We start from the raw sequence: 12,520 nt of genomic DNA, 5'->3' as shown, positions 1-12,520 counted from the left end.
CTATTATCTTTTCTCATATCTGAAAACAAAGAACACAATAATACCCAAATAGGTATATCTACACACAGATATACCAAGAAGATTGCAAAAAAAAAAAAATGAATAACCCTAAATCTAAAGAGAGAGAAAGAGAGAGAGGAGATCAGGACAGAGAGAGAGAGAGAGATAGACAGGTGATCGAGATTTACTTGGCCCGGTGGTCCTTGATAATGGCGCTTGACTCGGTGGTCCTCGAAAACGGCGATGGCACTTGAGTCGTGAAAAATATGGTACCTGGATCATCGAGAGAGAAAGAGAAGAGGGCTGAGAGAGAGAGAGGATCGAGACTTACCTGGGTCGGTGGTCCTCGGCAACGACGAAGCTTGGCTCGGTGGTCCTCGACGACGACAGTTGGGTGGTGGTCTTGGGTATACTTGCATAATCGAGAGAGAGAGAGAGAGAAATAGAAGAGAGTATTTGAGAAAATGAAAAAGAAAAAAAAAAAGAAAAAAGTTTTTTTAATGATTTTTTTTATTTTAATTTATTTTAATATAATTATTTAGGCAGACCAATAAAATTATGCCACATGTACATTGTACCCACATGGATAATCTAACCTAGTAGTTAACACTCAAATTTGGATGAAAATTGTAACTTGCTAACGGTACCGTAATTTTAGAAGTTTTGGCGCTAAAATTTAGATTTTAAGGGTTAATTACAAGTAAAGTGAAATTATTGAGAATTTTACCGCAATTAACCCTTTTAATAATATTATAAGTAAAGGTAGAATAATACTCAATTTATCAAATAAAGGGTAAAATAATACTATGTCGAAAGTCAAGGGTAAAATAATATTAATGACAAAAATCAGGGGACAAATTCACTACTATATCAAGCACAAAAGTGAGTTGGGGCTCTTGCAAATGTTAGAAAAATTAATAATAAACCCAAGATCAATTTGTATATAACATAGAACACAATAATAATATATAATAATTAAGTATGCGTACCTGATTGATCCATAGCAATTACCTCAATCCGATCCATAGCAATTACCTCAATCCGATCCATAGCAATTACTTCAATTCGGTAGTGCAATACTATCAACTAAGTCTTCCTTCCTAGATCTCTAAATCAGAAGCAGTTTATTTATCTGATTATCAAAAGGTATACAATTGTGATGAGACAATATGTATTTATAGAGTTAGGGAGGGGACTTAGCTACATAACCCTAGTTGGACTGGGCCTGCTCATCAAAGGCTTCAGTTAACTAGAAAAGCTCACACTTCTGCTTCACCTAGACTTTACACACAGATGCTAAGCCCATTAACTATTGATCACCAACAATATGGGCTAACACTGCAAAGACCTATCCAATCAACCCAAGTTTTAATAAAACTAATAAAAGTTAATGTAACCCAAATAAAAAGTCTAACATTCTCCCACTTGGGCTACATTAATTTTAATACCTATATATTATATATCAAAATAATTTTGTTTAAAAAACGACTCATGGGTTGAACAATAGGAAAAACATTTGTGGCAACTTTAAAAATAATAGTTCTCTGATAGCATCTCAGCATACCGGTCAAATTTAACCTTTGATAATGAACTATGACAATCATATTGTTTTTAACTCAACAAAAGACATTCATAATCACAAATACCAAAGTATTAAATCGACATGGTCAATAAGTCTAGTAGTGTGGTAAGGAATTATGTTCAACATGTGATCAATTTAAAATAACATAAAATCCTTATCAGTCCTCAATTTCACTGATACCGTGATGCTTAATAAATAAGCCAGTGAAATTAACCATACACTACTTAATAAATAAGTCAGTGTCACTAAACATGCTTAAAAATTAAGTCAACAAAATATCATTGTCATTAAGCAAATATACCTAAAATACAATGATCACAACAAGATATGAACTACATGTTTTCAATTCAATTATTCTCAAGAATATAACAAAACATAATTGAAAGCATAAACATCCAATAATAAAAATTATTGGCCCACAAAGTAGTTCATAACATTAACAAGTAAATTACATATAAATGTAATCTCAAAAGATAAATCAAGAAACTCCCATTAACCCAAAGGAATAAAAGATTATAAAATGCTCATATCAAAACATGTTTATCAAACAATATGACACTTAATCCTTTGGTCTTTCAATATTCTATCACAATGTCTCCTCTCTTGACTAAGTCTCTAACAGTGAGATACTTTATTTCCATATGTTTGGAAGCACTACTAATCTCATTATTCTTTGAAAAGAAAATAACAATATTATTATCACAATAGATTAGTATAGGAGAGTAAATAGAATCAACTAGTCGTATCTCTAAAATTAAATTTTTTAACCATAGAGCTTGCAAAGATGCCCCATAACATACGACAAATTCAACATATATAGTAGATGATGTGATTAAAGTCTATTTAACACTTTTTCAAGAAATAGCAGCACCAACAAAAGTGAAAATATAGCCAGAAGTTGACTTTAAATCATCTACACAACCACCAAATCTGAATGTGAATACTAATAGCTTGAAAATTGTCGACATGCTAATACACAAGCATAAAACTCTTCGTTCTATGCAAATATCTCAAAACTTTCTTGGCTGCAACCCAATGATCATGGCTAGGATCAGATAAATATCTCCTAAGAACATCGACCATGAAGCAATGTCAGGTCTAGTGCAAACCTAAGCCTATATCAAACTCCCTATTGCACTTGGATATGAGATATTCTTCATTGCTTCTCTTTTTAAGTCGTTTTTGGGACAATGTTGCTTAGTAAATTCAGAATAGGAACAAAACCAGCTTTACACGAATCCATGTTGAACCTTTTGAGCACACGATTAATGTAAACTTCGTGAGGTAAGCTAAAAACTTTTCGATTCCTGTCACGATGGATCTCAATCCCCTAAACATAAGATGCCTATCCAAGATCTTTCATATCAAAATTGGTAGACAGAAAACTTTTGGTCTCATTTAGTAATGACAAATCACTGCTGGCAAGTAAAATAACGTCTATATAAAGAACAAGAAAAAATATGATGACTCCCACTGATCTTCATATAAATACATAGTCAAACTTATTCTCGATGAAACCCAACAGTGTCACAACCTTATCAAACTTCAAGTACCACTGGTGAGATGCCTGTTTGAGACCATAAATTGATCATTTCAATTTGCAAACCAAATTGTTATTTCTATTTTCCTCGAAGCCTTTAGGTTGAGACATATAGACTTGCTCACTCAATTCTCCATTCAGAACAACAGTTTTAACAGCTATTTGATGCAACTCTGAATCAAAATGTGCAACCAAATCCATAATAATTCTGAATCAAAACATTTGCAAAAATCAAATGGCTTGTATCTCTCTTAACTGAGTTTTAAGTTTCTCCTTCCTGAGTGTCAAGTTATATGGGTTGATAACAAAGTGTTAGCTTAATCTTGTGTTTCATTCTAGGTGTAAACACATTAAAATTGATCTTCAAATTCTTTATTTTGTCAGACTTCTTTCGATCAAGTTGATGCTCTAACAAAACCTCTATCCATAGATTGGTTCAACTATCTCATGTCTAAACTGAAAATGGTTTTTTTTTACACCATTTTGTTTGAGGGAGGGACCTTTTTTTTTGGCAACTTCTCTGTTAGACTTTTTCTTTGAAAATGTGCCTTTGCTTTTTCCATAGTTAAGCTTCTACAATATTAGATCAGGTCACTTCAAACAAACACAATATGGTTTACATGAGTTTCAAATATTAAAAAAAATATGTTTTACATAAGTAAGAAAAAAAAAAAAAACCATGCGCGCAATAAAATGTTTATACTTTAATTTTGCAATCATAACTTAATCACACTTAAAAAAAATTAATTAAATTTACTTGCTATAATTATATATAAAATATTAAAATTATAGCTATCTAAAAATGCTAAGAAAAAAACCGATAATTCTCTTTTGAACTACCATTTTTTTTTTTGCCATATAATTTTTTTAATAGTTTTTAAGGTATAAATTTGTAAAAATATATAGTTTTTTTTCCAAAAAAAAAAAAATTATTTTATGGAACTTTTTTTTTTTTAAACAAAAGTTAAAAATATATGGAGAAACATTATAGGATAACATACCTGGTAACTGGTTACCCTAAAGTAATTAGTTACCTTTATCTATTTTTCCCATATTTTTTTTTTTTGTAATTTTTTCTTAATTCTTTTCTATAAAATAATTTTTTTGAAAAAACCATATTTTTACACAATTTCACATAAAAATTCATAAAATTTATAGTTTTCTCAATAATAATAATAATAATAATAATAATAATAATAATAATAATAATTGTAGCCAAATTATAGGGTGCAAGTCCTAATTTAAATAGGGAAATTTGATAATTTATGCTAAAAAATTAGATAGGGTGTTTAATTATACCCAATTATTACACATAAAAAAACTATACCTATCTTTTAATTATCTTCCAAAAATACCCCTGTCTTTTCAAACTTCTCACATTCCCTCTAACTCTATTCTCTCTCTTCTACATTCTCTCTCTTCATTCCCTCTCCCCGCAGACAATGACGCAAACAACAACCACACCGGACGACCAAACAACCAAAATCGCAAGCCGACCACCAAACAACCACTCGTACGACCAGAACCCACAAACCCACAAACCCACGAACCCACGACGACGACGACGAACCCACGGGCACGAACCGAACCCTTGAACCCAGACGAACCCTCGAACCCACTCCAATCGACCCCATCGACGGACGCCCGAGCGAACAAGGAGACCCAGTCGAATCCCACGAACATAGCAATCCAGGTTAGTTTTCGTGGAATTTTTCTTTGAATTTTCTTCTTTAAAATGCATACATTTGTGGTTGAATCTGGTATTGAATTGAAAGTTGTTATTTTGTATGTTTTTTGGGGATAATTTGTGCAATAAAACTGTGGGATGAATGTGGGTTTCGAACAATAGATTTTTCTGGGTTTTTAGGTTATTGTGCGATTTTATGCGATTCTATGTGCGCTTTTGTGCGACGTATCTGGAGTCTGTACATGTGTTTTGTGTTTTTGCGACTTTTGTGCGATTTATGTGCGATCTTGTGCGATTAAGTTGTAGACTTTCTGTGTTGGGTATGTTAAGCGATATTATGCGATGTTGTGCGATTTTGAGCGATTTATAGAATGTGGTCAAGGTCTTGAATTTTTAGCGACATTATGCGATTTATTTGCGACTTATTGTGCGATTTTACTGACATCAGAAATTTCCAAGTGTTACCCACACGACCCACACGAGACCCACTCCGAGGAGAAATCGTCCCAAGCACAATCCACGAACCAGGTATGGGCTAAACTTAACTTTTTTTTTTGCAATTTATCATATACATTGTGCATCTGTGATATAACTGAAATGTATTTGTTTAAATTTATCAATTTTAGAGTTTGGGGAAGAAACTGAGTTTAGGGAGATAGATTTTGGGGTTTTTTTTATTTTGTGCGATTTCGTGCGATTATGTGCGATTTCAAAGCGACATGTAGGAAGAACTTTTATCAGTTCGGAAAAAATTGAAAAATAGCGACGTTTCACGATTAAGTTAGCGACATATAGCGACATTAATGTAACTTTTATTTATTCAGTGAAAAGTCGATATTTAGCGACGTTTAACGATTACATTTGCGACTCAAAGCGAAGTGTAGCCTTGCAATATTTGCATAGAGATCCAGGCTTCACCTGTTTACCATTTAGATAACCTAACTTGCAGCGACGGCAGCCTTCGGGGAACCCTGGTGGTGGAGCCGGCCATACACCTGTTTTGTTAAATTTTTTTTCAAGTTTTAGAAACCTCCACTCGTTCATAAGCCGTTCATTTTCAAAACGTTTCATGTCGTCAAGCACTTTTTGCATTTGAGGCGTAATTTCCCCACAATCGGGCTCTGATCTCTTCGGGAGTAAGAATCGGATATTTGCCCTTGTTCCTTCTAGTAGACATTGCTAAGAGAATTATCTTAAGAGGAAAAAAATTAAGAAAATATGTGTAACTTATGAGATAGACAATTGGCTTTTATAGAGAAAACTAGTGGTTGGGAAGGTGGGATAATAAATGTAAAAATTGAATTACACAATTGTACACATGTTTGTCATGCAAAAAGCAATCTGGCAATTTTCGCGACATGTCGCGATTTATGTGCGACATGTTAGCGACATAATCAAGTAGTTGGTTAGGCGGGATAATAAATGTCACATTAATTACCATTTAATGTGGAAACGTCTTTTTATGCGATTATTGTCGATTTCTTGTGCGACTTTGTGCGATTTTATAGCTATTGTGTTTGCAATTTTTATATTTGTGCGATTTTTGTCGATTTCTTCTGCGACTTTGTGCGATTTTATAGCTATTGTGTTTGCAATTTTTATATTTGTGCGATTTTTAGCGATTCCTTGTGCGATGGTGTGCGATTTATATTCAAATATGTTGCCAACCAGGATTATTTCTGGTGTGCGATTAATGTGCGATTTATGTGCGAGTTTGTGCGATGTTGTATGTCATTCATCGGTCGTTATGCGATTTCTATGCGATTTCTATGCGATTAATAATCTTCCCTGTTTGTATTTGCGGATAGCTCCAGAACTCATTCTCCTCACGAGCATTTTCACAGGCGTATCACTTCGAGGAAATGGGTACTTTGCTTCTATTAAAGCAAAGTTTGAAGCCTTTAACCTGACCGAGAGGGTGAAGGAAACTCCTTTTGGAGTTTTTTGGAATGCGAATGAACTGAAATTCTCCGGGGTGATTGTGCATCAACTACTGTTGAGGAAAATGAAAGTGAGTGAGGTAAAGAATGATGAAGTGTGGTTTTACGTGGGTAAAACCGAGGCCAGATTTGGAAGATCTGAGTTTGGATTGATTACGGGACTGAAGATGAGCGGTGGCCCTCGGCGAAGAATTGAATACACTATGTGAGTCGATCGGATATTGCGGGACTACCTCGATAATGCCAAACGGGTCACTTTCAAAACCCTTTGGCTAGCTTTTGAGGCGTGCGATGTGGCCGACGACGTGTACAAGTGGGGCCGTGTGCATTTGTTGAAGGAGTGCTTCTATCTGTGGCCGAGGGTGTTTACATATGGTCGGATATGCTGAAGTTGGTAGAAAACGAGGAGAAGTTCTTCGAATATCCGTGGGGCCTTCTTTCATATCGAAGTTGTTGTCATCCATGTAAAAGTATGATCGACTCGAGGAAGAACTACCTTGATAAATCTACTAAGGATAAGAAGAAAGGAAGAAGGAGAAGAAAATTACTCAACCAGGCGAAGTACAATGTCTACGGATATGCACTTGCGCTACATAACATCGGGGCCTTTCGAGGTGATGCGGGATTCTGGGGAAGAAGTACGGGCGGTGCGGAGACTAGATTCCCTCGAATGTTGAATTGGAGCACCCCAACACAGAGTTCTGAAACATGATGTCAAGCAACCTGATGTCGCTACCCTATTCGAGAAAAGGGTATGCCAATCTGACTTTCTTTGTTGTTTTGGTATTTCTTTTGCTAAATTGTGCTTTACAACGATTTTATGCGATTTTAATGCGATTTTTGTGCGATTTAAACATGTTTTTCATTTGCCTGTTTCATTTAGCGAGTTTATGCGATATCAATGCGATTTTTGTGCGAGTTAGACCTATTTCATTTGCAACGTGTTTATTTTGCGAGTTTCTGCGATTTTCGTGCGATTATTGTGCGATTTCACTATGCTGAATAGGATTCTGCTAGTATTCTGCTATTTTCTGCGATGTTATGCGACTTTGTTGCGATTTTTGGGCGAGTTTAATATGCTTTTTGTGTTTTAAACAAACACGATCTTTTCCGCGATTTTATGCGACGTGTGTGCGATTTTTGTGCGATAATTAATATATATTTTTTCCGGATGGTTGTTCTTCAAATTCTGTATCCACAGAATTGGGAGGTGGACTATTGGAAGAGCAATTGTGAGGGTGAGGTCCCCACGGTGGAAATGGGGTTGGATGAGGTCGAAGAAACGCAAGTCGGGGCGCAAGATTCGACCGCATTCCGGACCAGCCGAGCCCGGGTGGCGGATTATGTGAAAAAGTCGAAAATTATTCCACCATCCCCACCCAAAGAAGCACCGTACGCCTCCACATCCGCCACCGTGCCCCCAACGCCCGCCATCGTGCCCCCAAGCTCGCTCCACGCCAATGACTCCAACTACCTCTTGTTGGCTAAGAGGTTGGAGAAGGTAAGCGCAGCAAGTTGCGATTCGAGTACTTAGACCGAGATGAAGAGTGACTTCAAGAGAAGTCGAAAGAGATGAAGAATCTTATCATGGATCAAATTGCGACCGTGATAAGTTTGTTTACGAAGACCTTCGGAGCAGGACACAACCATCGTGGCCGGCACAAGAATCGGACCCCACACCATCGGACACGGCCGAGCCATTACGGACGGTACATCCATCACCGCCGACATATGATGATGATGATGATGTCTACCTTCGGAAAGATTGGCAACTGACGGCATGTGACGTTCCTTCTACTCCCGCAAATGCCATTGTCATTTGGGTGATACCGAATCTCGGGATGTGGAAGAGTTGCAGGGCCACTCGGATGGAGTGGAGTTACGTAGGCTTGGCGAAAGCACTGTGGGCTTTTCTGAATGACTTCACGGGAAGAAGAAACAACGACATGGGCCCGTGGTAGTAGACACCAAACCGGCGGACGCCTATGTTGGTAAAATTCTTCCGAAGTGGATCACTTATGCTAGGGACAATGGCCGTCCTAGGGATGTTCACATCGGCGAAGCCAGCTAGATCGTGGTTCGTGAAGTTGATGGTCTTGAACGAATGGCTCGAAGATCTTTAAGTTATTTCTTAACGTAATTAATTTATTGTGTTTTTTATTGTTTGTGCGACTTATATGCGACTTACATGCGATTTATATGCGATTTATACTTATTGTATATGTAATCTGGTTTATGCGACTTTATGCGATTTAAGTGCGATGTGCTTGCGATTATAAACTGATTTATGTTGGTTCGCGATTACTGTGCGATTTTTGTGCGATTGTTGTGCGATTATTTGAAACAATTTTGGTAATTTACTGTGCGATTTCCTGCGATTCGTTGTGCGACTTTTATGCGACTTCTTTCTAACTGTTTTCATTTGGAACACAGCAAATTGATGCCATGGCGCACTTATTGAGAAGAAGACGGACCCTGTGCCGAAGTCTACACCCGAAAAGGTGTAGTTTTGGACACATCTGCTCCACGGTTCTTTTCCATGTTTTGGAATATGTGTGAGGTGACGGGGGCAAGATCAAATGGGATGAGAGCGTCATGAGTTACGTGCGGGGGATACCGCACGGATACTTGCCATGTTGGGAGAAAGCGGAGTACATATACTGTGTTGCACCTTCCCAAAGAGCGCCACCGGGTGGCGGAGGTGGATATCGAGAACTGGGAGATCATTGTATATGATTCTGATATCGGTGCCACCGTTGAGGCAGCCATGGAGTCATATTTGAAGCCTTACAGCGAGCTCTTTGCAAATCTAATTCGAGATAGCGGTTATTTCCAATACAATAATTATGTACATCCGGTGGAGTTGGGGCGATCTCGGTCGGCTCCTACCCCTCCATTATAGACGAGCTACCTCGGAGGTTGTACCACAAACGAACGACGGTGAATCTCTTTTTCTTTTGTATATTTTGAGTAATTTATTTAATTTTGCACTCCATTATGAATTACTTAACTTAATTGTTGCTAATATTTAGTTTTTTTTTTTAGTGGCAATTGTGGAATGTATGCCATGGAGCACATTGAGCACTTGATGCTGGATCGGTCGTTGGAGCATGTGCATGATGATAACATGCTCACCTTTAGACATAGGTGGTGTGTGGACCTATTTTACCAAAACTTAACGTGGTAGTTTTTTGTAGGTTTTTGCAATGTTAATCTTGTACACATAAACTCCCCTTTTGTAATTGTATTATAATCTCACCAAATTTATATATAACAAGTAAATTTAAAGCTATTTAAATTGTTGCTTATATCAATTTATTTCTTTTTTAAATTTTTCATAAATCCTGTGAGAAGATGACTTCTTGATAAATTATTTCACTAGGAATCGCATTAAAATCGCACATTCATCGCGCATATAATCGCCAAAATACACAAACTAACAAATCTAGATTAGTTCACATCGCAGAAAAATCGCACATAATCGCACAATGTCGCCAAAAATACGTAACCAAAGCAAACTCAAAAAACGGGATCCCTGTCAGTTAACATCGCACAAAAATCGCACCATAATCGCAAAAATATCGCTAGACACTACAGAAACGAGCAACCAAAAAACAAGATCCTATCAAGATCCTGTCAGTTAACATCGCACAAAAATCGCACAATAATCGCAGGATATCGCCAAAAAACAAAACAAACTACAAACTAGCTCCTGTCAGTTACAAATCGCACAGTAATCGCATAATGTCGCCTAAAATGGGTAAACAAACCAAAAAATTATTAATCTAGGAGAAAAAAGCACAATATCCAACAACCAGCAATACAACACATATTCATTTAAAAATTGGAGAAATGGTTCAAACTTGAGCTTTGCATGTAGCTCGTTGTGCCTCGAACCGTGACATAGCGAACAATGACGAGGTTCCACTACCACCCGACCCAAGGTCGACGCTTCGTCGGCCTTCTACACCGCATTGCTTTTCCTAGGCCGACCATCGGTTTTTTCTCCACTGGTACCCCGATTCTTATGTTCTTGATATGTTCCGGTAGTACCCACTCATCCTCCTCGCCAACAATATTAATTGTGGCATCGTAGGTTTTCTTCCACGTTTCTTTAGTGTAATATGGAGAGCAAAGTGTGTACACGCTCACATTCTGACTAACTGCTGCGGCACATGCATGTGGACAAGGGATTTTCAGCATTTGGAAAAGTCCGCAAGTGCATGTTCTCTCCACTAAGTTCACATCACCACCTCTCTCACCTTGAGGACTCGTACCAACGTTGAACAATTGGGCACCATTACGAAGGACACTCCTGAACATACCATCTTTGTGTTGATCCTTTAAATCATTTTCAAAAGTAGTAGCCAAAGGAGTAGCGCACTTACTAGCCTTTTCGAGACGAGAAGCAAACCAATTTTGAAGTGTGAACCTGATGAAGTCAACCAAAATAGTTGCGGATATTTTCTCGAATTCTTCGTCACCTTGTTGAAGCTTTCGGGCGTTGCTTGTCATTATGTTGTACCGATCGCACGGACAATAAGGACGAGCCCACTTTTCAAACCCTATTTGCTCGACGTATGTAGCAATGGCGTGGTCCATCCGTTTCAAGACCTCAAAATGCCTATCACATTCCGTCTTGTTCCATGCGTAGGCTAAGCCATATTTGCTTGTTGCATACATCGGGCCTTAAACTTGTGATTGACATTCATAAGTAATATGCTTGAAGCATGCACAAAGTGGCATGCTTCGGGAAAACAACATCAACGGCATGTTCAATGCTTTGATGCCTATCCGATATGAACATAAGATTTTCAACCGACCAATGGCTTCCTTCAACTTTCGCAAGAAATACTTCCAAGAGTCATGATTCTCATCGTCAACAATTGCAAAGGCTACGGAAACAATTGGTTGTTTGCATCGTACGCAACAGCAACTAACAACGTGTTCCTCCATACTTCGTCTTCAAGAATGTTCCGTCGATACTAATCACGAGACGACAATACTTAAATCCCTTCCTACAAGCATCGAGTGACCGAAAGTGTACTTGAACCGGTTATCCTCGCCGACAATGTCGTAATAGTGCTGGATTATTCCGTTCCAAAGCATGTAGAATGTAACCATATAATTTCGTATAAGATTCCGCCAGTGAGTACCCCTCTTGTACATAAGCGCATTCTCTCTACATCTCCAAGCTTTCTCGTAACTCATCTTGATGCCATATTCATCAAACATATCCTCTCGAATGTCTTTTGCCTTGTAGTTAGATCCATCGGATGTGTACTTGTTCTTAATAATGTGACCAATGACCCACGGTCTTGCTGTGCATGATCGGAATGTCTAGAATCCAAGTTACATGTGTGTTCGTTGTGAAACACAAGAACCTCAAACATGTCACAAAGTGCCTTCTTCTTCCCCCTTAATCTCCATTTACAATTTTCATCCTTACAAGTAACGTAAAACACATCGGTACGTACTTACTTACCATCCACTCAAAATTATTTTTCGTTGCATACCTACCAACTACATTCTTCAATTCTTCCTTGTTTTTGTACAACTTGCCAAGATATATCTCCCCGAAGGCGTACCACTAAGAGATGTTGTATACACATTATTTTCCTATGTCTTCCCTTGTCCACACAAGAGGTTTGAATTTAGTAGAAACTTCAAATTCGTATACGGGAGCACTATTAGAAGGACTCGCCGGCTACTAGTTCTTGGTGTTTGGCGATTCTCACTACGGGGGGTCTTCTTTGTCGCTCTACTTGGTT

The 12,520-nt window shown here is 37.7% G+C and overlaps 1 protein-coding gene across 1 annotated transcript; it reads right to left on the bottom strand.

Annotated features, from left to right (window-relative positions):
* Positions 1 to 10,676: 10,676 nt before the first annotated feature.
* On the bottom strand, positions 10,677 to 11,432 carry LOC133031767 (uncharacterized). Its single transcript, XM_061105432.1, has one exon. It carries the CDS (start codon positions 11,430 to 11,432, stop codon positions 10,677 to 10,679), a length of 756 nt encoding a protein of 251 aa, XP_060961415.1.
* Between the last annotated feature and the right edge of the window lie 1,088 nt (positions 11,433 to 12,520).

The sequence above is a fragment of the Cannabis sativa genome, chromosome 1 (assembly GCF_029168945.1).
Source record: "Cannabis sativa cultivar Pink pepper isolate KNU-18-1 chromosome 1, ASM2916894v1, whole genome shotgun sequence".
In the NCBI taxonomy this organism is placed as follows: Eukaryota; Viridiplantae; Streptophyta; class Magnoliopsida; order Rosales; family Cannabaceae; genus Cannabis; species Cannabis sativa.
The sequence above is the reverse complement of the archived record's forward strand: the minus strand, read 5'-3'. Positions and strand labels throughout refer to the sequence as shown.

What these genes read in the sequence shown, in the direction of transcription:
- LOC133031767 (XM_061105432.1), bottom strand. Translation starts at nt 11,432, where the DNA reads ATGTATGCAACAAGCAAATATGGCTTAGCCTACGCATGGAACAAGACG.